At 50.1% G+C, this 27,515-nt stretch overlaps 1 protein-coding gene across 1 annotated transcript; it reads left to right on the top strand.

Moving 5' to 3' along the window:
- The first annotated feature begins 4,288 nt into the window (after positions 1 to 4,288).
- Positions 4,289 to 27,289, top strand: CTCFL (CCCTC-binding factor like). Its single transcript, XM_014560416.2, is given in 11 exon segments — positions 4,289 to 4,810; positions 5,237 to 5,459; positions 9,132 to 9,200; positions 9,203 to 9,301; positions 9,594 to 9,727; positions 11,954 to 12,074; positions 12,729 to 12,878; positions 15,073 to 15,233; positions 18,080 to 18,262; positions 23,203 to 23,326; positions 26,947 to 27,289. Coding segments are annotated over 11 exon segments (1,935 nt in total). The 3' UTR covers positions 27,096 to 27,289.
- The last annotated feature ends 226 nt before the right edge of the window (positions 27,290 to 27,515 follow it).

Genomic DNA, 27,515 nt, shown 5'->3' with positions numbered 1-27,515 from the left:
GCTGTCAACCACGCACAAGTCCCTTGACATCCTGGGCAAAAGGCATAGTAAGCATCACTGTCGCCTGGAGGAGGCAGGTGACCAACACTGTACCACCGGCATCGGGAGAACTGGAGGCTGGCCCGCCACAACCCGGGGCATCTTTAGGAGATGAAGCAGCATTTGACTCCAGGAGAGGATGCTGCAGTCTCCGGGTCTCAGTCCGACTAAGCTGTGGCCATCAGCGTTCCCAGGGACAGCCTACGACAGCAAAGCCAAGCCAGGTCAAAGCTCTGGGTCTCAGAACAGACACGGGGCTCAGGTCACACGTGGAGCGGCCACCTGCAGTAAGTAGGAGGTGGGTCTGGATGGAGCAGGGACAGGAAGCGGCAGAAAAAAAGCGTTTGGGAAGATATATGAGGGTAGATAAAGGGCGGAACTGAAGTGAGTAAGAGGAGTTCAGACTTTACAAGACAGTGGTGGGCCCAGGAGTTAATTGCTCTTTTCATTCAAAACTAAAGGCAAGCAACCGGCCTCTGCTCTCCCTCAACCCCCTAATTAACAGGGGTTGCGCCTTCAACAGGCAGAAACTGCTCTGCACACTCGGGGTGAAACAGAATCGCATCTCTTACTTTTTTAGTCTTCTGCACTCCCCAGGCCTTTTAGGAAAATTTAGCACCTCTTTTTTGAGGTGTCTCCCCAAATATTGTTTTATCTAAGAACACAGGGAGGTTTGCAGGGTCAAAAGGGAAGGGCCACTTCAGGTCCCACAGAACCTGCACCCCCAAAGGAGCCAGCACTGCTGAGGTGAGGCTCTGACACTCCGGACTCTTCCAGAGGCTGCCAGACAAGCCCACTGCCTTGGGATTGAGTCTGGCCCACAGGTGGGCTCCAAATACCACCCAGCTTTTGAAGCCACCCACAGGCACGGCCAGGGTAGCAGCCTGGCCCCGGACAGCTCCCACAGCGTCAGCCCCCACATGGGCCCTATGCGCCCTTCACCCACACGTAAAGGCTCCTCCCCTTCTCCTGGTCAGTGGGGCTGCCAGGGCACTCTGGAAGGAAGACAGCCTTCTGGGGTTCCCCTCTTACCTCTACCTCCTGAGAGAAGGACCCACAGAGGGTCCAAGGTGACACATCCTCCAGTGGGAAATTGTCCAGTCAATCCCAGGAACATTCTGAAAGAGGAAAGGAAACCTGTGAACTGTGGTGGACTCCTCACCTCCGAAACAAAGTTTGGAACACTGCACGGTTCTTCCCGGCTTCACCTCCTTCCAGTCCCCCATCCACGTCGCCCTCTCTCCCCTCCTGCTCACCCCTCCTCTCCCATCTCTCCCTCTCTCCTCTTAGGCCCCTGCTTTTCCCTCCACGTCTACCACAGTTTCCCCTTTCTATGTCCCACCTCTCCTTTAAATAATACTTTTTCAATCTGTAGTTGAAATTTCTAAGCACAATTTTATAATATAAATATAATATACTATAAGTACACGAATTTATAATACAAAGCTTCCTCGTTGCAGGAGTTTTGGAACCGTAACACAGAATTACCCGAGAGGGCACTAAACAGAGGTGGTGGTTCAGGCAGAGAAACTCATTTACATGATTTAAGGGAAGTTATTATAACACTATTTTCCTGGGGACCTTCAAATACTTCTCTCCTCCCTTGCAGCACACACACTGCAACAGACACCTAGACACACTGTGAAAGGTAGCGACCCAAGAACTTAACCAACAAGCACATCCCTGCTGGCACGTGAGTTTCTTTGAAAAGTGAATTTGAAAATGAAAGAAAAATATTTGAGTCCACACTAAGCACCAGAATGTGAGATAAAATACAAAGAGCTACAAGAAGGGGCTGCGGAGAACGAATGAGCAGACGTACAGAAGGTACAGAGGTGGGACAGAAACGCCATCCCCCGCTGCTGGAAGGTGTGCTCAAACAAAAGGAGGCCAAGTGAAGGCCGTGTCTCCACTGAGGTTCCAGAAGCCCATCCCAACCTAGTCCTCAAGACCGCCTTCTTCTTCGAGTTATGTTTTGGTTTGTTTTCCAGCATCCAAATGTATTTATTCACAATCAGCAAACAAGAAAATTCTGTTAAATTTTCATCAACTTTTTTTTTTTAATTAAAAAGTGGAAACAAAATGAAATTTCCTGGAATGTTGTTAACCATACCTTTAAAAAAAAATCTCAGGGAACTGCAAAAGATTTTAATCATCTGTTGGCTCCAAAGTTGTATTTATCTTGTATCTAGTTGGAGACTCAACTCTTTCTGAAGACCATCAAAATCAGCTTTAAATTAATCTCCATTAAAAAGAATTTATTGAGATGAAACTTATACAACAGAAAGTAACCCCTTTAAAACGAACAATTCAGTGACAGGTAGTGCGTTCATGTCATGGCTCCTGAGTTTTAACTGCCCACCCCCAAATCCCTTTCTCTGTTTCTTCACTCTCCCTCTCCCTCCCACCTGCCTTACAGAAGATAGTCTGGAATGAATTCTAGGACTTCTAAAGAGCTGGGAAAGATGTAAAGCTGCACGGGTGGTCCAGCCCCCTCCCACCTTCTCATCACTGTCTCCACTTTGACCTCCCGGTTTCTTCCTTCCAGCCTCCTAGTCTCCCCAACGCCCCCACCCCCCCACCTTCTGCCCTTCAGGTTCTTTAATTCCATTCACTTTCGTTGCTCACCCCCTGACCATTAGCTGGGCTCCCTCCCTTTCTCCATCATGACCATAACCACTGTGTTTCCCATTCCCTCCTTGTCTCCTGCCTTTTCCCTCCACCACCTACCTCCTGCTCAGGTCTCTAGAGCATCCTACCTATAGGCTCCCTTGTCCCTCTTCCACCACTACCATCTCTCAAAACCCTTTTTAGTTAGTTCTCTCCTACCCCTACTATCCTCATCCATCCCACCCCCCAGGTCTCAGCGCCCCCTGCAAGGACCCCCACCCCCCTCCTCATCCATCCCCACCCCCCAGGTCTCAGCGCCCCCTGCAGGCCCCCCACTCCCCTCCTCATCCATCCCCACCCCCCAGGTCTCAGCGCCCCCTGCAAGGACCCCCACTCCCCTCCTCATCCATCCCCACCCCCCAGGTCTCAGCGCCCCCTGCAAGGACCCCCACCCCCCTCCTCATCCATCCCCACCCCCAGGTCTCAGCGCCCCCTGCAGGCCCCCCACTCCCCTCCTCATCCATCCCCACCCCCCAGGTCTCAGCGCCTCCTGCAAGGACCCCCACCCCCCTCCTCATCCATCCCCACCCCCCGGTCTCAGCGCCTCCTGCAGGCCCCCTACTCCCCTCCTCATCCATCCCACCAACCCCCAGGTCTCAGCGCCTCCTACAAGCCCCCCCAGCTCCCCTCGTCACCCATCCCCACTCACCATGGTCTCTCATCGTTCCCTGCAGCTCCCGGTGCAGCTCTCGACCCCCTCGTCTACCTCCCTTGCCGTCCATTGCCCCCTCCCCCCAGGGCCCCGCCCCTCGCACACCACCCCACTTCCCGCCCTGCGCCTGCGCACTGCTATCCTTGACCCTCGTGCCCAGGCGGCTGGCGGCGGCGGGCGGAGGCCTGGACCGCGCGGCGCAAGGCGGAGCCCACCAGGACTGGGCGGGTTGGCGCCCAGGCCACGCCTCCAGGGTGAGGGGCCTCCCCAGGGTCCAGACTCGCGTCTCCCGCTGAGCACCAGCTGCTCCGCGTGGGCGTGGGCGTGGGCGGGCTGGCGCGTAAGGCCCCGGCAGGCGGCGCGGAGGAGGGGGCCAGGGAGGGGCCAGGAGGGTGGGGGCTCTCCCGGTCCAGAGCGGGTGCCTCAGGCCCAGAGAGGGCGCGTGATCGCCTTGAGGCCAAGGCTGCGTGGGTACAGGCTCTGGGCCAAAGCCTCCGTGGCTCAAAGGGTGCGCAGTCTGGAAATGCGCTCTGGTGGGAATCGTGTTCAGGCCCCGCTTCTAGGCCTGCAGTGTGCATTTGCTGAAAGCCGGTTCAAGCTCAAGCCTTCTAGGCCTGGAACTGTGCACTGGCCCGAACCCTGCACAGGCCACACTTTGCTAAGCCTAGACTGTGGATTTGCCACAAGCCTGTTGGTTCTAGAATGTTCTGGACAAACACCTGCTTTGGCCTAAATCCTGCTAAGGCTCAGCCCCTCCTAGGCCTAGGCTGAGTCAACTTCATCCTGACCCCAACGAGGCCCAAAGCCTTTTGGGGCTGGAAACTTGTCAGACCTTGGTCAGCCCTGATGCCCGCCAGCCCCAACCCCCACTATGGCCACCCAGACGGCTTGCTTTTTTCTCTGACAGGCCAGGTCACAGTGGCAGGGATGGAGTTCTTAATTCCTTCCGAGCAGTTCACCAAAATCAAAGAACTGGAGTTAATGCCAGAAGAAGCCCTGGAGGAGAAGGAGGAGGAAGATGGCGTGTGCAGAGTGAAGGAACACTCAGGCTCTGGAGAGTTGGAGGCCCAGAGCACCCATGGGGCCCTCCAGGCCAAGATCCCGGAGGGAGAGCAGGAGCTGGTGCCGGCCACCACGGAGGAGAGCGAGCAGCTCATCCTGACCCTGCAGGCAGTGCACTTCACCTCGGGAGATGTGGAGCCGCCGCACGAGGGGGAGGTGCAGTTGCTGCTGCAGCGGGCCGGCGGCGGTCTACAGTCCCTGGTGTGGCTCGGCGAGGGGTCCCCTCCGAGCCTGCACCAGTGTGTGGCCATTAGCTTTCAGGAAGAGGTGTACTCGATGCAGGAAACGGAGGTGATGCAGTTTCACGTCCTGCAGGAGAGTGTGACCGTGGCCAGTGAGGACAGTGAGCTAGCAGTGAGCCTGGCAGAAAGCACTGAACTGATTAAGGTACAGCTCATTTTCATAAAAAGGAGGAAGGGGAGAGCCAGGAAACTGTTTTGTAGAGTTGCCCTTTGAACAGGGCATGGTATGGACAAGCAGTTTAAAATTTGCAGTTTAAATATTAAATGCACTAAAAATATTCCTCAGGGAAATTCTGGGGGACTTCCTGTTGTTTTTTTAAGAGTTTAAAAAGTTACACTAGTTAGAATACTAGAAGGAGCACTGGGTTTTTTAAATAGCATTTTGTTTCACCACCCAAACCCTTGATGCTCAGTAATTACAACTTAAGCATTTTGGTTGCAATAGACAATCCCCTGTGCATCTTTAATTTGGGTTTGTTTTTTTTATGGATTCAATGGTTTCATTAAGGCAAAGAGTTGAACCAGACTCATTGATAGAATTGCACTTGTTTGAATACTTTTTGTTGATTAGCTTGAGAAAGCTCAGAAGGAGGAACAGCTGCTGGCCGAAGAAGGAGTCAGTGAAAAAAGAGAAGAGCAGTTTTTTCTTGTGGAAGCGAGGCCAGGAGATGAAGGAAGCGATGAAATTGTTCTGACAATTTCCAACTTGAATATGGAAGAAGAAGATAAACCGGTCCCCTGTCAAGCACCTATTGAAAAAGCCAACACTACAGAAAATCAAAAAAAGACAAAGGGTAGGCCAGTTCATTTGATATAAAATACTCTGCAAACAACAGGCTGTGGTTTGTCTTTAGGGGAGGGGAGATGGTCATTGAAATTTTAAGTGGTTGACTTAGTTGCTCACAAAATGTCAGGAAATGGGAGACATTTTGAACTAATGTTCTGTATTGTGAATCAGATCCAAGGGAGTTTTGCTTTTTGTGCAGAAATGTTTTAAAAGCGTGGTAAAGATGCTCCCGCAAAGCGCCATGCACCTAAGTAGAAGGTTGGGTCCTGATCTGCTTCCCAGTTTGCAGCCCCGGGGGGTTGGGTGTCTGATGGAGACAGAGCAGGTGCTTCAGGGCCAGGAGAAGGCAGGTGTCCAGAAGGCAGCAGAGGCACCTTCAGGGGAAGAGATGTTTAGGTGAGGCCAGGAAAGAAAAGAGGATGAATCTGCACCCTCAAACGTTACCTGTTTGGCTTTTTAAAAAATACTAGTTTGTCACTTAATTAAATCAAGAGAGTTCAACTCCAAAATCTCAACTTCTAGCTCATTTATAAAAAGTCGTATGTGGCAGTCCTGGCTCTGTTTCCCGCTCCTAGCAGCGGGTGGCCAGGGCTGGAAAGTGACCCAGTCTAGAGAGCCACACTGCCACCGCTGTCCCTTCTTACATGTGGTTAGAGTTGGCCATTTAGGCTGCCTGCCTTTGGCTTCAGTGGCTGCTGGCATCTGTCGCCTTTGCTGAACGTTAGTTTTTCATATACTTCAGTCAAGAGATCCGACCCGCAAATTCCCAACTCCTCGCTCATCTTCAGGTTTTTAATATATTTACAGTTTTGGGCAACCACCTCCACTAATTCCAGAATACTTTTATCACCCTGAAAAGAAAAGTGTACCCATTAAATAGTCTCCTCTGGGCATGTCGTTTAAACAGTCGCACACAGGTCACCCAGGGCCTTTGTGTCTGGATTCCCTCACTGAGCATGATGTTCTCAGGGCTCACCGTGTTGTGGCTTGTGTGAGCACTTCATTCGTTCCCCCCGAATAAGGTCCCATGGTGTGGGTACACCGTGTTTTATCGGGTCATCCATTAGTCAGCGTGTAGGGTGTTTTTGCCCTTTAGCTATTGGAAATGGTGCTGCTGTGAACACTCAGGTATCGGTTTCTGTCTGAACACCTGTTTTCGGTTCGAGTGCACACCTAGGAGTGGAATCGCTGGGTCGTATGGGTACTCTGTTTCACTTTTTTGATGAACTGCTAAAATCACAGGATTATAAAAATTGTTTTAAAAAATTGCAGCCGTCCCAGAGAGTGTAATGAGGTATCGAGCCCGTGTTTTCCGTTTGCCTGTCCCTGATGACTAACGACGTTGACTATCTCTCCTTGTGCTTGTTGGCCGTGTGTGTGTCCTCTTTGAAAAATGTCTATTCCAAGCCTTTGCCCATTGGTAAATTGGTGCCTGTGTTAGCGCCCCAGGGCTGCCATAACAAAACACCACAAACTGGGTGGCTTAAAACAGCAGAAATGTATTCTCTCGCAGTTCTGGAAACTGGAAGCCCGAAATCACAGCGTGGGTACAGCCCTGCTCCCTTGGAAGGCTCTGGAAGAGAGTAAGTTCCGTGCCTTTCTCGGAGCCTGTGGTGTGGCCGCAGGCCCAGCTTTCCTCGGGCTGTGCGTGCATCCTTCAGTCTCTGCCTCTGTTGTCACACAACGTTCTCTGTGTGTCTCTTTCTGTGTCTCTCTTCCTATAAGGACAGCAGTGCCGTTGGATTAGGACCCACCCTTATCCAGTGTGACCATCTGAACAGATCAATCTGCAGAGACCCTGTTTGCAACTGAGGTCATGTTATAGATGTTTGCCATTAGGACTTCAGCGTATCTTTGGGGGCACACAGTTCAACCCCAGAATTCAAACTTCTATTCCAAGTTTGTTGAGTGTTTTATCATGAAATGGTGTTGGAATTTGGGGAATGCTTTTTCTGTTCCTATTGAGATACCATGTGAGTTTTTTCTTTTTCTTTTGTTAATACATTGTATTACACGGAGGGGTTTTCATGTACAGAACTTCCCTTCCGTTCCTGTGATAAATTCCACTTGGTCAAGATGCATAGTCGTTTTAATATGCCACTGGCTTTGGTTTGCTAATGTTTTGTTGAAGATTTTTGCATCTGTATTCATAAGGGATATTGGCGTCTAGTTTTGTTTTGGTGTTTTATTTCTTTGGTATCAGAGTAATAACCAGCCTCGTGAAACGAGTTGGCAAGTGTTTCCTACTCTTTTCTTCTTCTTTTTTTTCTTTTTTGAAGCGTTTGAGAAGAATTGATGCTCCTTCTTTAGGCAGCTGTTAGAATTCTCCAGTGAAGCTGTCTGGTCCTGGGGGGGTTTCTGTTGGAAGGTTTTTGATGAATGATTCAATCTCTTTATTGGTTGCAGGACTGTTTGGGTTTTCTGCTGCTTCTCGAGTTAGTTTTGGTACTTTGTGTGTTTCTAAGAATTGTCCATTTTACCTCGCTTACCTAGTTTATTGGCACACACGTGTTTGTAGTATTCTTTTATAATCCTTTTCATGTCTGTGTGGTTGGCAGTAATGCCCCCACTTTGCTTCCTGGTTTTAGTTATTTAACTTTTACCTTTTTTTTGCTTGGTTTCAAGTCTAGATAAAGTGTTAATGCTGATCTTTTAAAAGAACCAACTTTCAGTTTCACTGTTTATCTCTGTCTCGCCTTTTTATTTTCTGCCCCATGTCCCTCCGCTCTAGACCTCATTATTTTCTTCCTTCTCCTAGCTTTGGGTCTAGAGTTCTCTTATTTCTCTAGTTTCTCAAGATATAAAGTTAGGTTATTGATCTGAAATATTTTTTCCTTTTTATGTAGGTGTTTACAGCTAAAAATTTCCCACAGATCGCTGCTTTCGGTACATCCCGTAAGCCTTGGTGTCCTGTGTTTTCACGTTCCTTCACCTCACAGCATTTTACAGTTTCTTTGGGATTTCTTCTTTGACCATTGGTCCTTGAGTAGTCTGTGGTTTAACTTCCACATGTTTGTGAATTTTCCAGATTTCCTTCTGTTGTCAGTTTTTGATTTCATTCCATGATGGCCAGAGGGCAAGTGACTTCTGTCTGTTTAAATTAATTGACACTGGTTTTCTGGCTTAATATATGGTCTTTCCCGGAGAAGGTCCTCTGTGCACCTGAGAAGAATGTACATTCTGCTGTTTTGGAGTGCAGTGTTACATCGGTTGTCCGGTTAGTTTGTAACGTTGTTTAAGTCTTCACTTGCCCTGATGATATTCTGTCTAGTTCTGCCCATTGTTGAGAGTGAAGCGTTGCAGTCGCTGTTACTGAAGCATCTCTTTCCACCTTCAAGTCTTTCAGTTTTTGCTTCAAGTGTTTGGGGGATCTGTTATTAGGTGCATGTGTGTTTGTACTTGTTATAGCTTGGTGATGGTTTAACTGTTTTATCATTACATAGTGGTCTTGTTTTGTTCTTGGTTTTTTTTTTTGGCAACAGTTTTTGTCCGAGCCTCTTCTATCTATTAGTATAGCCAGCCAGCACTGTCTCAGTTACCATTTGCGTGGAATACCTTTTGTCAAGTTTCCACATTCGGTTAAAAAAATGACGCACCAAGTTACTTTGATGTGTTTACATGAAGTTTGAACACCTACAGAAAGATCTTTACAAATATATAAACTTTGTTCCTCCTGCAGAAGTAAAACAGACCTTCCGCTGTGACGCCTGCGTGTTCACCTCTTCTAGAATCTCGAGCTTTAATCGTCATCTAAAACTCACACCGGTGAAAAGCCCCACGTGTGTCACCTCTGCCTGAAGGCTTTCCGGACTGTTACTCTTCTGCGGAATCATGTCAACACCCATACAGGTGAGCCATGGGGAGGGATGTTGCCTTCAGTGATGTGTGTGGAGGCCTGCGTATGCATGCCAGTCCACCTGCTTCTATCTTTAAATAATGCAATTTTCTTAGACTTTAGTTTTGGTTGAAAACATTGGATGTTGCAAAGACTTTTCACGTGTCTCTCTGGCGTGTTTATGGTTGAAAAAGCCTCTTCTCAATTCTTAAAGAATTTTGAGGCTATAATTTGTAAGTTATAATTTCCTAGGAAAACTTGTAGCTAAATCTCGTTTAAAAGAATAAACCACGTGATTTTTTACAGGAACCAGGCCCTACAAGTGTGGCGATTGTGACATGGCGTTTGTCACCAGTGGAGAACTTGTCCGACACAGACGTTACAAACACACTCATGAGAAGCCCTTTAAGTGCTCCCTGTGCAAGTATGCTAGTGTGGAAGTAAGTGGACCTTTGTACTCAGAGTTTCATGGCGGCTTGTTAAGATGTTGCTGTGAAAGTTATGTAAGTTAAACTGGGAGGAGAATCTCTTACAAAACAGATCTTACTGAGGACACTGGTCATACCTCTATGTGGTAAACAGTACTCAGTTTTCTGAATTGAAAATAGAAAACAGGATTTCTTTTTTCTTTGATTACCAGCTAGTGAGAGCTATATGTAAAGATGTATACATCACAAATAATAGTATTCGTGGTCCTTGAGAAATAATTCTCAAGTTTGGTAAAATGTTCTGCCCAGCGTTTTATGCAGTACTCTTTCCACAAAACTCAAAATGTATTTGCACTAGCGTAGAACCCAGATGCAGTGAACTTTGCTGAAATGTTTGCTTTCCCCAGGGGCACTTGGTTAGGTGCAAAGAAGATGCAAACGTGGCCGTTCCTACTCCTTGTGACCTCGACCACCTTTTTCAGTCTTCAGTTGTGTGTCAGGGTCATTTCAACTAGATTTTTTATTTATACCTTCCGGCAGGTTTAGCACACCCTCAGGGAAATGGCAGGAGAACAGTGCATTCACTTGCCAGTGTCAGTTTTCTGCAGTTAACTTTTAAGGACTCCACTCTGTAGTAGGACACCTGCTGGGTCCTGATTTTTGAGGCCCGCCCCCTGCCCGGGAAGGACGACACACTCGAATGGCAGTGAGTTGAAGGGGGCGGCTGAAGTTTAAGTACAGTAGTGATGCAACCATGTTTCATCAGTAGATTTCACAGACAGGGTCAGGATTTGCTTCCAAGAATTTTTTTTTCTGCCATTACTATTTTTAAAAATGATTTCTCATCTGAGTTAAAGGTTGTGATTATAACATGGAAACACAGGATGCGAGTTTCAAAGAGCAGAGCCATCTGAGAACCCCAAGCCCGGGATGGACTTTCTGTTGGGGTCCTGCCCATTCTTAGTGCCAACTTCGGAGCTCGCTGAGACCCTTCTCTGGGGCCCTGAGTTGCCCACAGCCTGTAGGGGGTGCGGCCCCAACATATGGACCCTCTACAGCTGCCATCGCCCCGTCTTTGCAGTCTCCGGGTCTTGCTGGTCTGGTCTGAGGGGGAGGAGCCTAATCTCCCATTGGTGCCCTCCCTTCACACAGGCGCCGGCAGGAACACAGGAAGCTGGGTGCAGACCTCACCAGCTCCTCCCCGCCCTCCCTTCCAGAGCGTCCAGAGCAGGTTCCCACACCGCCCGGGCACATGCTCGACTCACCCGACCTTCCATGCTGTAATTTAAAGAATTCTTTGTATTTTGCTTTCTGATAAACTCAGATACCCTTTTTATTTTTTGCCCTAAAAGTCTTAAGTGAAATGTTTTGGTTTGAATCCTGTTTTCCATTCCACATCTTCTTTTGTTCTTGAATGTTCTTTAGGCTTCCGGGCACCTGGCCACCCACGAGGGAACCAGGCCGAGTGTAGCGTTGGCTGAGAGCCCGGCGGGCTTTCCGTCCTCGGCGGCCCGAGCCTGGTGGGGTCCCTGCTGTTCTGCCCACGGTAGATCAGGGCCTGGATTGAGTGACGCAGAGTAAAAGCAGTTCTGGAAGGTCCAAAAACAGCCAAAAAGGGATCAAGTGGGTGGGACGTTTGCCTTTTAATGAATTGCCTGGGATACGTAGTTAATCAAATTAGAATGTATTTTCTTCTACTTAAAAGTACTCCTTAGGAAGGCAGTGCCAGCGCAGAGACCCTGTCCTTAACGTCAAGGCAGGCCTCCCCGATCCCTGTGCCATCGGGTCCGCGGGACTTGGGGTGTGACGTGCCTCAGACGGCCGTCAGCCCACGGAAGAGCTCGTGTTTCCCTGTTCATGCAAACACAAGACTGCTGGTTCTGCGGCACGGCCTGAACTTCGCAGCTCTGGGGAGGAAGTTGCCTTAGAAATGAGCATAAAACCGTGAATGGCGCTGAGCAGCGAGATCTCCATCCTCCCTTGCAAAGTGAAGCCGGAGACGAGAGTCTCTTAACCTGCTCGTTGTCACCAGAGGGTCCCGCACGCACGCGCACCAAATGGAAAACACCCTCCACCACAGGGCAGGAAAGGCCACTGCTCAGCCTGTTTCTCGGGGTGTGAAATAGACTCTGATGATAAAGTCGGACTCATTTAAATCTCTTTTTCAAGGCTGCTTTATTGCAGGCTCCACAAGCTTGATGCTTCCATTGCAATAACTACCTTTCGCTCATTGACTAGGCAAGTAAGTTGAAGCGCCACATCCGCTCACACACGGGAGAACGCCCTTTTCAGTGCCACCTCTGCAGCTACGCCAGCAAAGACACCTACAAGCTGAAGCGACACATGAGGACACATTCAGGTAAAGGCATCTCGCGCACCGAACAGGGGAAGCACAGGTGCGTCTTTACAAGTGGCCTCGTGAAACTTACCTCTGGTGCAAAGTTGGAGTTTGTCAAAACAAAGTTTTGACTCAGGGACGCTGATCCGTGCCCTTGCAGTGTACCTAGCATTAAGGGAGCATAACTCAGCACATAAACACATGTAAATACCACGTGGAGACCCCACCAGGATGAGCGGACATCGTCAGCTGTTTGGTTCCATAGGTTTTCCAGGCATTTAAAAGCCGACCCCTGAACTCACCCTTTAAGGCAAAACATAAAGTGTGCTGGTTTTACACGCACACACATTTGGTTGTGTAAGGAGCCACGTGTTACGTGCGCTTCTGGGCTCTCGACGCCAGGGCGAGGAGCTAGGTGTTCGGTGGTGAGCTGTGAGGAGCCCGCAGGTGTTGGGGGAGGCGCCCACCGGCTGCTGTCCACGCAGCCGGACGGCCCCTTGTCCGAGCTTGATTTAGGCACCTGGCTCTAACTGGGGGGTTAGACGCATGAGAAAGGGGCTGACGAAGGAGTCTTGGGGGAAAGAACTGCTTTTGGCTCCAGGGGCCTCTGGAGGAGCGTCAGGCTCTCGGGGAGGAGCCCGGGGCAGAGAGTCACTGCTGTCGCCCGTGTCCCAGGTGAGAAGCCCTACGAGTGCCAAGTCTGCCACGCACGCTTCACCCAGAGCGGGACCATGAAGATCCACGTCCTGCAGAAGCACAGCGAGAACTTGCCCAAGTACGAGTGCCCGCACTGTGCCGCCATCATCGCGAGGAAGAGCGACCTGCGTGAGTGTCCGGCTGAGTGAGCTCCTTGAGCGGCACTGGGTGCTGGCTCTTCGGGGAACTGGGCGCCTGGGCCTGGGTTTTTGTCCACAGGTCCTGTGGTGCCATCTTGTGGCTGGATAGTGTAAGTGCAGGTTCCGAGTCCGCCCCGGCCAGTCCAGGTGCGCAGATGAGCTCTCGGGGGCACTTGAGCTCATAAAGCACTTTCACGGGTGGATGTTATTTTATTCCCTGTTGGGCCTGTTTTTATGGATGACGAAGGGGATCAGAGACAGAAAGCGAGCTGCCCCACGGTGCCCAGGACCGCAGGTTCTGATTCTTTATTAATGTTCCCTTGTAAGAAGCAAGACGTGGTTCTTCCCATAAGGAGCTTGCTTCGGTCTTAGAGCCCAGGTGACATGAAACCCACACTGTGATGTGGTGAGCCCCCTAACAAACAGTACGAGGCGCCGCGGATCAAGAATGGATGTCACTGTGAGCGAGTCCAGGTGCCACGTTAGGAGCTGGGGTCGCATCCCGCCTGCAGGGAAAGTCTGCCTGTGCGTAGCAGTGGGCAGTGGTGGGGGTGACGGTGGGTGAACCAGCCTCTCTCCTTTGTTCCAGGGTTCCTGGCCTCCCATTTTCCATGATCTCTTTTCTCTTTCCAAAATACATAATGCTATGATATTCAAAATATGTCAAAAAAATAGAGTCCCCAGTTTGCCCAGAGAAATTCTAGAGATGTAAGGCACTGTTTTGAGAACTTTTCTGAAAGGGTATAGATGTTTACTCAAACCTTAACTTTTTGTTTTATCTGGAACATGTGTCAGTTGCAAAACACAGTCCAGTGGGACCTGGTAGGGCACAAGGGTCGAGAGCCAGTTGCCAAGAAAGGACTTTTGGGGGCGGGAGGCAGGTGGAGCGAGGGCAGGAGGTAATTAGGTTTATTTATTTATTTAATGGAGGCACTGGGGACCCAGGACCTCGTGCGTGCTAAGCACATGCTCTACCACTGAGCTAGACCCTCCCCTCCAAGAAAGGACATTTTTCACACCACAGCAAAGAAGCACAGGTTACGTCCCACCTGAGTAGGCAGCACACCCCGTGTACCCCATAAGATGCTTTATAAACAAGCGAAGTGTCCCCTCCTGTGTGTGAGAAATAGAGCTCTTTGAATGACTGAGTCAGCGCATCTGGGCTGCACCTCTGTCCTGCACTTGTCAGTTTTTGTTTGGCCTCTTATTCAAAGGATCACAAAACCGCCGTGCTCTAGACCCAGCTGAGCAGAAGTCACCCTGGAGCATGTCTGTCGATTATGATGCAGGACAAACAGCCACTGACTTCTAACGGAACGTCCGGGCTTTAAGTTAGAATGCAGGGGTTCTGTGTTTGTCATGTAAAACCATCTTACGTTATCCTAAAGGTCCACCTGCACCGTGAGGCTCTCAACGTGCTCTGCTGAAGGAGCCAGTCAGGTCCAGCGTGCCCTGCCTCATGCAACGCGTGACTCCCCGTGAAAGGGCAATAAAATGAGATGTCCTTATGCTGTTCGTCCAGAGCAGCAGTTTTTAGCTGGGAATGATTTTCCCCCCAGGAGAGACGTCACAGTGTCTGGAGGCACTGTGGCTGTCACAAAGCGGGGAGGCCGGGGCGCTGCTGGCCCCAGCAGGTGACTGCTGCTGATGTCCAGCCCCGCACAGGACCTGCCCACCCGCGGAGGAGTTAGCGCGCCTCCAGCGTTAACACCGGCGCATCTCGTTTTACTGCACTTTGCTTTGCTGCGCTGCTCAGGTACTGCGTTTTTTACAGAAGGAGTTTGTGGCAGCCCTGCCTGGAGCAAGTCCATTTCTCCAATGGCGTTTGTTCACTTCTTGTCTCTGTGTCACGTTTGGATAAATCCCACAATATTTCAAATCCTCCACCAGCAAAAAGACTACGACTGGCTGAAGGCTCAGATGATGATTAGCATTTTTTAGCAATGAAGTATTTTTAGATTAGAGTACGTACGTTGTTTTTAGACGTAATGCTGTTTGTTGCACGCATAACAGACTGCAGTATAGCGTAAACGTGAATTTTATACACAGCTGGAGCTGACCCCGCGGTGTCTCTGCGGTCTGCCCGTGGAGCCCAGGCTGGGAACCCCTGTTTGGTGGGTAGGGAGAGGCAACCTCACGGAAACAGTCCTCTTCTCGCCTCTGACGGTCTGTAACTGTTCCAGGTGTCCATCTGCGCAACCTGCACACTTACAGAGCCACGGCGATGGAGTGCCGCTACTGCCCCGCTGCCTTCCACGACCGCTACACCCTCGTTCAGCACCAGAAAACGCACAAGAACGAGAAGAGGTTCAAGTGTGAGCACTGCGGCTACGCCTGCAGACAGGTGCACCGTGGGACGCGCTGGGCGCTGGCGGCGCGTGGATGGGGGGTTGGAATGAGATGCTCTGTCACTTGGAAAAAATTTTTTTAAAGCCATGCTTTAAAAAAAGAGACTATTTAGAATAACCAAAAAGTAGCCACAAGCCGAGAGTTTAAAGAAACCGTTCTTGTTTTGGTTTTTTGAGGGGTGAGATAATTAGATTTTCTATTTATTTATTTTAATGGAGGGACTGAGGATGGAACCCAGGGCCTCATGCATGCTAAGCACATGCCCTACCACTGAGCTATCCCCTCCCCCCTTAAAGCAATTGTTCTTGAAGTGTGGCTCACGGAGCCCTAGAGGTCCTTGAGACCGACCAGGATCAGAAGGTCAGAATTACTGTCACGAACTAGTTATAACACCTTCTGGCTGTGTGGCCCTGGCACTGGAGGTGCAGCAGCACTGGGGCTGCCTTCACGGGACCCAGGTGGCCACGCCAGGCTGGCCCGCGGTGCTCCTCACCTTCATCTCCCGGAGCACAAAGGAAGGGCAGTTTTCCTTAAGAACATCCTTGACAAAGCATGGAAGTTACTCACTTTATTCACTCTTGAGCCTGGATGCTCACCTCTGTAACTGTCCGTGTGGTGAGCTAGGAAGCCGTCATAAAGTACACTTGCGGTCCTCTGGAGGGGGACACACCCGCTGGGTTTCTGAGTTGCCAGCTCAACAAGCCACTTTTTTATGAATCCCTTTTTTTACTTGAAAGAACAAGTTACAGCCTCTGCTTGTTCCACTACTGATGATAGTTGTTAGACATTTCCTTGAGAACTTATGAAGCGAGCCCGCCACTTCAGGGCAGGTGTATTGCTAAGCATACGATTTCCACTTTCAAGAGGAAATTAGAATTCAAATTTTGGAGCACTTCTACCCCCCAGCATGAGCTTGGCGGCTTTCTAATACTTAAAAGATGTTTCTAATGAGACTGGAGTGATTTTAAGACAGCAGTTTCTTACAGCATATATTCAACATTTAGAAGCTCTTCATAACTCAGTAAACTGATATTTTCCAAATGACCTATCTATTATTTTGCAAAATCACGCATGGGTAAAGGATCTATTCAAAGTATGAGATAAGTCAACAGATTTTAATGTAACAGAGCATCACGAGTTCATTGGTGTGGTTTCAGGCTCAACGTTTTAACCCACTTTGGAGAAATTACCACGTCTTGAGTTTCAGTACAGTATCAGAGAACATCTGTAATTATTTGAAAAAAGCTATAAAAATTCTGCTCCATGTCCCAGCTGTGTATCTGGGAGAGCAGACTCCCTTTCCCTGTGCCAGCCACGACGGCACGCTCCAGCAGGCTGAGGGCAGAAGCTGTTTTCTTTTAATAAAGTTGCCAGACTTAGAAATAAAAATAGAGAATGACCAGTTAAGTTTGAATTTCAGATAAACAGCGAACACTTTCATATATAAGTATGTTCCAGAGTGCAGCCTGAATTTTAGCATGAGGCCAGACGTTAATTTTCGTTTGTTTTAAGAAATAGATAATGGATGTTTACAGAAACATATTGAATATGTTTGTAGTTATTTTTAAATGAATTTAAAGTGTTTTTACACTTTCTTCATTTCTCCGTCGATTTCTAATCCGGTCGGTAGTGACAGCTGTCACCCCCATAAACACAAGCCCCCTGGAGTCATCAGGGACTGTTTAAGAACATAACGGGTCCTAAGACCAGAAATTGAAGAGCTTAACGGCTGCTTCGAAGCGTCGTGTGCTACTGTGAATATTTCACTGCAGGTCACCAGAGGTGGAAGCTAGTGCTTGCGGTGTTCCAGAGTGCGGGCTAGAAATAGGAAATGCTTTGAATAAAGGAGTCAGAGTTTTCCTTGTAGACTTTGAGCATTAGGATGGTCGGGTGCCCCGAGCACAGAACATCTGTCCCGATGAACTAGGAGGGCTCCCCGGAAGCTGGATGAAGCCTGGGGGATGGTTCCAGGGAGGGTGAAGCCCCCGGGGTTTGGGGAGCAGACCTGGAGTACCTGGAGGCAGGAGATGAGGCCGGAGCACTGCCGGGGGCGCTGACCTACCTTCCCGCTGGACCCTGACTCCTGGCAAGAGACCAGGTGATGCTCTCCTGAGAGGAGGGAGGAGAAGAAAGGTGTGTGGGGAGGTGGAGGATGTTCATGAGAGAAAGGCTGGAAGAAAGAGTGTCAGGCAGGGCTTTGGCCTGGGCTTTGCTTGACTTCATGTATACGTTTGTCCTGACTCACCAGTGACTTACTCATATAAATCTTAGTCAAAACTTCTGGGGGTTTCTTTGCTGAGAACAATTATTTTCACCACCGTGCTTTTGAATCATTGTTAAGATGGTTATAATCCTCTCAGGAAGTGGGCGGGAAAACACTTAGATGCTTACTGTCCTTCCAGCCTCAGATGTCCAACGAATTGAAACCCAAGTGATAGATTTTCAAGTTTGCAGGTTCCATCTGCCCTTTGTCAGTTCAGGTCATGACAAATAATTCTAGAAGTCAGGCTGCAAGCACATGAGGCCTTTTGGAGGGGAGATTGATTATGGGGCCCCCTCCCGAGCTGTGTTCTGCTGCACCCGCTGTGGGACTGCAGGAGCAGCTGGGTCAGTCGTGAGAACTTGCAGACCCGATGGCAGGGACCGTGTGCGAGTTTGTCTCCTGGGACCCAGGCCGAACTTCCACGTAGTGCTGTGCTGAGGGTGCATTTACTTTGTTTTTTCCTTAAAATGCATATATCTTTGGGGAGGGGAAAAAGGTATTACTCAATAAATAATGTCTGAGAAGAAAAAATTCCTATAAATAGCTAAGCCATTTGTTTTCGTCCCCTCCCCTCCCAGGAACGCCATATGACAGTTCACATCCGTACCCACACTGGAGAGAAGCCGTTTGCCTGCCTCTCCTGCAATCAGTGTTTCCGGCAGAAGCAGCTGCTGAATGTGCACGTCAGGAAATGCCATGACACCAACTTCACCCCGACCGTTCACGAATGCCCCCGATGTGGCAGAGGCTTTTCCCGCTGGGTAAGCTCGCTCACAGGCAAATCCTCCTTGAAAAGGCCCCGCCCTCCTCCAGGCACGTGTCACACTTGGGGAGTTAAACCTGGTTATAGAAACTTGCCAGGACTTACGGTAGCATCTGTCATGCCAGGAAAGTGGTCAGCAGTCTTTTTGGAGTCACAAAACTCTTGAAAATCTTATAAACGCGTGGTCTACTTTCTGTGTAAAAGACAATCCTGCAGACAAAAGCTCCTAATGGTTTCAGGCAGTTCTCAGACTCCCAGCAATCCACAGACAAAGAACTCCTGTTTTTAGTGTAACATTTTTAAATTGTCCCTGTGGATTAGATTTAGGCTACTTCACAGAGGTAACTTAATTTTTAGTATGTTCTATAGAAATTCTTAGAATATGCTCTTGGTACTGTGCAGAGAAATACATTTACCCCTCAACTTTATTTTATTTTTTAGGTGTTGTATTACTTCTCTATTGCTGCATAACAAAGTGCCTCAAAACTTAGTGGCTTCAAACAACAAACATCTATTATCGCACAGTTTCCGTGGGTCAGGAAGCTGGAAGCGGCTTGGCCGCGTGGTCCTGGCCCAGGGTCGCTCTCGACGTTACGGTCAGAGCATTGTCAGGGGCTGCAGCCACTGGCCGGGCCGCCGGGCCCACATCCAATGTGGCGCACCCGGCATGGCTGCTGGCAGGAGGCGTCAGTTCCTCAGCATGTGGGCCTCCCCCCGGGCTGCTCAGGTGTCCTCGTGACCCAGGGCAAGTGGGAGAGAACGGGGAGGGAGCCACAGTGCCTGTCGTCTCCTCGTCTCGGAAGCAACGCAAGATTCCTTCTGTTCATTAGAAACAAACCACAAAGTCCAGCCACACTCAAGGGGTGGGGGCTGAAGTCCCCTTTGAAAGAAAGAGTGTCGAAGAATTTTGGGACATTTTAAAGCCACTGCGGATGACTAGCTGGACCCCTAGACAATGTGCGTCCGCCTTAACTTTGTGAAGGTTTTAAATTTTCTGAATCTGACTGTTTTTATGGGGGAACCTATCTTTTCTCTTGAAAGAAGACGCAGGGTGGTTGTGTATTTTGGGTGGTGGCTCCCTTCTGGAGCGTTAGTGCTGTTAGTTCAAAATTTCAAATAAAAGTGGCAGCAGTGCTCCAAAAACCAATGTCATTTCGCACTGAGTGTAAATGGTCAAGAAGCTGCCATTTGGCACGAGAAACAAGACAGCTGGGAAGAGAAGAATTCAGCCTCAGAATCCCTCAGAACATAAAGTCGGGAGTTCTGAAGCTTTTTCTTCCATTCACGAAGGACATATTTGGACTTGCATCTAGAATACATGAAGAACTCGGACAACTTACTGGATCTCCTGCGTCCTGCCAGGGGGCGGAAAAGGCCCTGAGCTGGCCCGGAGCCCTGTGCTCTTCACGGGGCCTGCCCTTGGGGAAGCCAGTTAACCGGCGCCTAACCTGCCGGGGTTTATCAGCGTCTGCCTGACCTGGTGAAGGGAGATAACGCAGCTCCACCTTCTTCTGGCGCGGAGGGGACACACCTGAGAAGCACACCTGCAGTTCCCAGTGCAGAGGCATAGGCTCACTGAGGACTAGACCTAGTCCCAGGCGTAGATCCATCCCCCCCCCCACTACTAAAGGCCTGTTCACAGGAGCTGCTTACCCAGTACAGCATGTCCAGCTGTGGGAAAAAAAATTGCAAGGCGTGTTAAACACAATTTGAAGAGACAGAGCAAACATCAGAAACAGAAGGGGCAGGGGTGTTACAGTTGTCAGACCAGGAGTTTAAAACAACTGTGATTTATACGTGGGGAGCTCTGAGGGAAAACGTAGGCAGCAACGCAAGAACGAACCGGCAGTGCGAGCAGAACTGGAAATCTTAAGAAAGAACCAAAAAGAAATGCCAGAGGTCAGCGTTGTAACAGAAATGAAGAACGCTCTGAGGTGGGAGAGCCGAGAAGAGCTGAGGAAGTGGAGAGATGTCCCATGTTCGCGGAGGAGGAAACTCGGTACCGTCAAGATGTCATGGAAGATTCATCGTGATGCCTCTCAGAATCTCAGCAAGTTATTTGCAGACATCGACAGACTGATTCAGAGGCTGACAGAGCAAAAGACCCAGAAGAGCCGACACGATATTGAAGGAGAGTAAAGCGGGAGGACTGACGTGATCCAACCTCAAGACTTACTATAAAGCTACGGTGATCAAGGCGGCGCGATGCTGGTGAAAGAACAGGTAGCTGGACCAGGGGAACAGAACAGAGAGCCCAGAAACAGGCCCCCGCAAATGCCGTCAGTGGGTCTCTGAGAAAGGGGCAAAGGCGGGGCAACAGAGAAGAGGTTATCTTCTCAGGTAACGGGGCTGGAACAACTGGACACCCACGTGCCAGAGGGAGAAGAAACAGAACCTAGATGGAGACCTTACAGCAGTCACAAAAATTAACTCAAAATCGGTCCCAGACCTAAATGTGAAACACAAAACTCAAAGTCCTAGGAGATAACATAGGAATAAATCTAGACGACCTGGGGTGTGGCGATGACTTTGAATGAAACACCAAAGACGTGATCCATGAAGGAAGTAACTGGTAAGCTGAGCTTCAGTAAAATTAAACACTATTGTTCTGCGAGAGACGGTGTCAAAAGAATGAGAAGACAAGCTGCAAACTAGGAGAAAATACATGCAAGAGTCACATCTGATAAGAGACTTCTCCAAAACTGTAAAGAACTCAAGACTCAGTGATAAGCTAACAACCCAGCTGAAAACTGGGCCAGAGACTTTGACACCTCACCAGAGAAGGTCTGCCGATGGCAGACAAGCATACGAAACTTGTTCCACATCACGTGGCATCAGGGAAATGCAAAGAAACACACCGAGATACCCCAGCACCTCCTGGAATGGCCAGAATCCAGAACACTGACACCACCACGTGCTGGTGAGGATGTGAGGCACTGGGAACTCTCACTCAGTGCTGGTGGGAGTGCAAGATGGTGCAGATGCTTTAGAAGACTGGAAATTTCTTACAAAACTAAACATGCTCGCACCATACAATCCAGTACTCTGCTCTTTGGTATTCACCCAGAAAAGCTGAAAGCTTACATCCACACAAAATCCTGCTCACAGGTGCTCATAGCAGCTTTACTCATAATTTCCCAAACTTGGAAGCAACCAAGACTTTCCTTGAGAAGGTGAATAGATAAACAAACCGTGGTGCCTCCAGCCAGTGGAATATTATTCAGCTGCTAAAAAGGAATGAGCTGTCAAGCCACAAAAAGACTGGAGGAACTTTAAATGTGTGTTAGGGAAAGAAGCCAGTCTGGAAAGGCAATGTACTGTATGATTCCAACTAGATAACATTCTGGAAAAGACAAAACTATGGAGACAGTAGAAAGACCAGTGGTTGCCAGGGGCTGGGATTGGGGGGGTGAATGAATAAACAGAGAACAGAGGATTTTTAGGGCGCCTCTATCTCCCTCTCAGTTTCGCTGTGAACCTAAAACTTGCTCTTAAAAAAAAAAAGTGTTTAAAAATAAACAAATAAATGAAAGCAGATCCGGGCACTCAAATTCAATTTAATTTTTTCAGGGGTAAATTATTCACAAACCTCCATTCTGTCCACGCAGTAGTCCCAGTGCATCTCTATACCAGGATGCCGCAGGGCCACCCGCTTCCTCCCCAGGAGGGACCCCTGCTCTGAGTGCACCTCCTCTCTTGAGAAACACTTCCCCGACCCAGAGGTTTGCTACATTATTACTCTGCCCTCTGGGCCCTGAATGTCCATATGTTTACTTAAAACCTTACCCCACTTCGTTTTTAAAGGCTGGATGTGGTTTTGTTGGTTTTGTTCATTCATCCAAAACTGGTAACAGGAGTTCTCAGCCATGAATTTCCTGAAGCTGTAGGGAGACTGTGCTTGGCGATACACAGGCACCACTGCTTTTTGTCATATTCACAAGGGAATCCCTGACTCCCAAAGGCTTGGTTTCTACATAATCACGACATGAACCAGAGGTTGGCACACTTTTTTCTGGAAAGGACCAGATAGTAATTATTTCCAGCTTCACTGACCAGTTTCTGCCCCAGTCTGAAGTCTGTGATTGTAGCACCAAAGCATCTTGGTGGACATGCCTGTGTCGCACGAAACGTGCTTTACAAGGACAGCTGGCCAGCCAGACCTGTCCCGCAGGCTGTAGTTTGCAACCCCTGTGGATAGGCTTAAAATGGAAGGAAGTTTGAGTAATGTTCCCCCTGCCTTTCTCTGTGAATCCTTCCTCCTCCACCCACACACCAAGCAGTCCTGAAGTCAAAAGGGGAAGCAGGGGGCACGTTTTATATAATCAGGCAAATTTAATGACATGCCACTGGTATCTTTCTATGGCATGTGAACTTTTTCAAACAGTGTAAGTGTTCTGTCCTACTTTAAATCACCCTGAGGGTCCATATGTGAGGTTATATCATTAACAGGCTTGACTAGGAAATCTCTGAGCTGCCTTTTTAATTCTAAATGCTGTTCACTTTTTTCATTGATGTATAGTCAGTTTACAGTGTTGTGTCAATTCCTGGTGTAACATTGCAGTTTTAATACCTCCGTGCACAGTAGGTCAGGAGAGAAGCTGGCAGAGCAGTACAGTTTCTGTGGTACGTTGTTGATTTTCATAAAACTGATGACATATTGAATTTTTGGTGTAAATATCAAGCCTCACTTTGGAGAGTAGAAGCAGTCTGAAAAATGAACTTTTCCTCATTGACATCCATGATAGTAAAAATATATTTAAAAATAAGCTAGCTTTTGGCTAGACCTAAACACAACAGAAAGGGTCACCTTTAAAAGTCATCTGTTTTGTACAGGATTTTACAAGGTACAGTGTCACTCCCTGTTCCCCAGAGCCCCATCTCTCTAACCGTGGGTTTTAAACGCTGGTCCTCATGTGCTCCGTGTCATTTCTCCGACAGAGTAACTTGCAGAGACACGCGGAGAAGTGTGGCTCAGGGCAAGAAAAGCCGTCCACCTCCAAAAAGAGAAGAAGAACAAAGAAGAGAAAGCCGGCCGTCCCCAAAGCAGCAGCCAAGGAAGACGGTACCTCATTTTAAATGAGCTGGGTTTTAATGTGACAGTGGGTGTCTCCCTGTGCGTTCTCCTGGGTGCGGAGCGTCGCTGGGCAGGGGACGCCCCCAGAGACCCTGAGTGCCTGACCCCAGAGGGCGCCTGGTCCCCCGGCTGCCCTGCTTCTGCCCCGCGGGGCAGAGTGGTGGGGCAGGGTGGTGGGGTGGGAGTGACGGCCGTGAGGACGTGGTGAGGAGGGGAGCACAGGGAGCCTGGCAGGTCCGCATTCCCCGTCACACGGGGTCCTGGCGGGACGCGTGGGCACGGCGGCGGCACTGCACACGGCCCCGCTCTCCGGGGTGGCGCTGGTGGACCGTCCCCGGGCCTAGTGGAGCTGCTGGGGACTGTGTCCATTTCCTGGGGCGGCAGCAACAACTGACCACAAACTGGGAGGTTTAGGGGTTTGTCTTCTCACAGTTCTGGAGGCAGAGGCCCTCAGTCAGGGCATCGGCTGAGCCGCGCTCCCTCTGACGGACCGGCCTTCCCTGCCCCCACAGTCCTCGCTCCGCTGGCCCGCTGTCCTCTCCACCTCCCAGCCCGCCTTGCCCGACACACTTCCTCCTGGCGTCTCTCCCGCCTCTCGAGCCGCCCTTCTTCCTCCTCCTCTTCTGACCTCAGCTCCTCCCGCCCCGTCTCCTCCCCTGCAGTGGGCCTGCTGTCCACAGAGGGCCGGCCTCCCCGTCCACACCTGCGCCCGAGTGCACACCTGTACCCACAGCCACGCCTCCACGCCTGCGCCTGCCCCTCGTCCACACCTGCGCCCACACTCAGACCTGCAGCCACGCCCAGGCCCCGCCCTCTCATGTGGCTTCATTCCTCCAGCCCAGGTCCCTGCTGATCTGGGACTGCAGCCCCCAGAACCTCTGCAGATGGGGAGCAAGTAGTCAGCTGCCTGAACATTTAGAGCATCTCCCTGCGGTTGTCTCCAGCTCAGTCCATCCAAAGCTGAAGTCTTGTCACCCCCCACCCCCTCACTGCGCCATCCCTCCCACCCTTAGCCAGTTCTCTCCTGCAACCCTGACCCACACCGATGTCTGGGCCCGTGAACTGGCAGACTCCCTCTCGCTCACATCTGAAGCCGCCCGACACTTCCGCCCCTGCTCATGCCGAGTCCTCCTGTCTCCACCTGCTCTGGGACGCCACTCCTGAACCAACAAAGGGCCTTTTGCACACACACATCAGGCCCCTCCATCCTCACTACCCACACCACCTGCAGCCCGTTCCTTGGCCACCTGCTGCCCAAAGCACAGGACCCAGGCACAGCCTGCCCACCCGACACCCAGCCACGCTGGTCCCCCCATCCCCACCAGGCCAGGCTCACCCTTTCCTCTGCCTGGAACGCCTCTCCTGGGTGACTGTGCCCCGGGTCCCCAGAATCTCACCTGGGCCTCCCTGATATCTCAGCTCGGATTCCTGACAGGGTCGGCCCCCTTCACATGCACCTCGCAGCCCCTCACCCTGTGCTGGGCCTTGCGTTTCTCCGATCCTGCAGGGAGTCACCCTGCCCACCTGTGCCGGGCTCTCCTCGGAGGCGGGCCTGGCCGGCAGGTCTGTCCCCGGCGCCTCCCACCAGGCCTGCTTTAGTGTCAGCCCATCCACCACATGTTAAATAAGCCAGCGAATAATGAGCACAGCCCTTTGCTGGCAAAGACAAGCAGGTGAAGTGGACCCAAATCCTTCAGCCATAGTAAAGAGCTCCCGAGGCCAGGTTCCCAGGACTCCTCTCCCCACGTGGGTGGGACCCCGAGACGCCCGTATAAACGTGCGGCTTCCCAGCTAGTCGGGTGCCTGAGGGCGTCCTCCTGACACCCAAACACAGTATCTTCTTTTAATTATCTATTAAATAAGGCCCCTCAAATGGCACAATTCTACCTGGATGAGGGTAGCCTACACTAGAAGCCGAAGGGGAGGGGGCATAGAGACCCCTGAAACCGTCCCCCCGGTTGGTGACGTCTCTGCTGAGGAGCAGAGTTGAAGCACAAGGGTCTCCAGCCCAAGCAGTGGCCTCAGCTGTCGGAGGGCGGCCCTCATCCTCGTGAGCCTGAGCTGACCTCTCCCCAACATGCCTCCTGGACGCTGATGTTGAAAGAAATGAAAAAAAAAATTTGTTTTAATGATGCACAGTGGGTCGGGCTGAGCGTTGTCCCCCCGTGACTTAACACTAGTCTTTGAAACAGGACCGTCAGGGAAGGGCCCCGGAGATGCCGCTGGCATCGGCTTCCATGTGCCAGATGCAGACATGGGAAAACTCTTGCAGGTTTAAACTTTGGGGATGAGAAAACCAGTTATGTTAAGATGCTTTGCGTATTGAAGACAGTCAGTTGTGTATTCAAAGTGTGAATTGAGACAAGTAAGCTGATTTAAATTAGCCAAAACTTAATGTGCATTTCAGGGTTTGTTTTTTTTTTAATCTGTGTCATCCAGAGAATTGTCTCACTTCTCCTTTTGCAGCATTAGTGGGGCAGCATGTCCCCTACCGGGTCCTTAGGAGGTTCTGCAAGTGACTGTCAGGTGCACCGATTCTGGGGCCTCGTGTCCATCTTCCTGCATATACCGGGTCTTACTGCTCTTCCCCCCACCCCCAAGATGCTTCAAGGAATCTCAAGCAAAAGTATCTTATAGGAGGGAGGGTGTAGCTCAGTGGTAGAGTGTGTGCTTAGCATGCACGACGTCCTGGGTTCAATCCCCAGTGCCACCATTAAATAAATAAATAAACCTAATTACCTCCCCTCCAAAAAACAAAAACTGGAAAAAGTATCTTGCAACAAGATTGAACTCACACAAGGTAGAAGCTGCCTTCCCTGTGGGGTCCTCCGTCTCGCTTTCCCCATGGCCCGGTGGTGACATTCCATGGGTTTTCTAGGGAAGGAATTTAGAAACTGGGTAGAGGGTTGAAGACAGATAGGTTTACAGTGAGCCTCTGTTTTTAGGCTCTCAAAGTCAAGCTGATTATCTAGAACCTGCGGGTGAGCGGGTGGGGATGGTTGCCAGTCTGAGTGTGGCTCACAGTGTGGACCTAGCATGATGCTTGACCCAGAGGTGACTCAGGATATGCTGATTGGCCAAAGGGACAGATGCCCTGAGAGCAGCTGGCCTTTTTCGTTTCATCAGTGTCATTCCATGGGCACCGAGACAGGCCTCATGGGAGCAGCTCAGCCACTCGGTCCACGGGATCTGTGTTCAACTTACAGCAGCGGTTCTCAACCAGGAGTGACTTTTACCCCCCAGGGGACAGGTAGCAAGGTCTGGAGACATTTCTGGTTGTCACAACAGGGGAGGAGCGTGCTTCTGGCATCCCATGGGTCAAGGCCGGGGAGCGGCTAACCACCCTCCAGTGCTCAGGCTGGCCTCCATGGCAGAGAAGGATCCAGCCCTAAATGTCTGCAGAGCGAGATCGGGAGACCCTGCCTTAAAGCACAGAGTGGAGATCAGAATGTGTGTACCGTCCTATAAATGGGAGGATTGTTTCCTAAAACGCTTGCTGTGGTGTTAAAAATGCAGTGATTGTTTCCAAAATGCAGTTGCACCGCTTATCAATTCTTATTTCTTGGGTTTATTTTAACCTTGCCAACCCTGTGCCTTTTTCCCCCAAGAAGCCGCAGCTGAGGAGGCCTCCCTGATAAGCGGAGAGCAGTGCCCAGGAGGGGCGCTTCCCATGGACTTCGGAGCGGCCTTGGCGGAAAGCGAGGACCTGGGTGAAGGCATGACCTGTGAGATGATCCTCGACCTGATGGACAAGTGACGGGGCTCAGGGCGCGTCCTCGCAGCACGTAATTCCTAAAGCACGTTGCAGGGGGTTAATTTCAGCACCGCCTTTGAAACAGATTCCTGACAGTGGATAGTCGAGGTTTTTCCAGAGCTTGCAGTAGTGTCTAGAATTGTTTGCCTGTTTTCAACTGGATGTTTTGGAAACATTGCAGGTATTTGATAAAGAGCCCAAATCCCAAGTTGAAAGATAAAACCTCAAACCGATGACTTTATTCACTTGATACCGGCAAGCTGGCCCACAGGCAGTGAGCAGTGATTTGGGGACAATTGGTTGTTTCCATCGTAGAGACTGTTCAGTACTTCAGCAGACAAAGCTGGGAGACTGTGTTGAATTGGACACACCCATCGTATCTCTAATCCTATGAGTTGTAAACACAGAAGGCTAATTTTATGT

This window comes from Camelus ferus, chromosome 19, assembly GCF_009834535.1.
Source record: "Camelus ferus isolate YT-003-E chromosome 19, BCGSAC_Cfer_1.0, whole genome shotgun sequence".
Lineage (NCBI taxonomy): Eukaryota > Metazoa > Chordata > Mammalia > Artiodactyla > Camelidae > Camelus > Camelus ferus.
The sequence above is the reverse complement of the archived record's forward strand: the minus strand, read 5'-3'. Positions and strand labels throughout refer to the sequence as shown.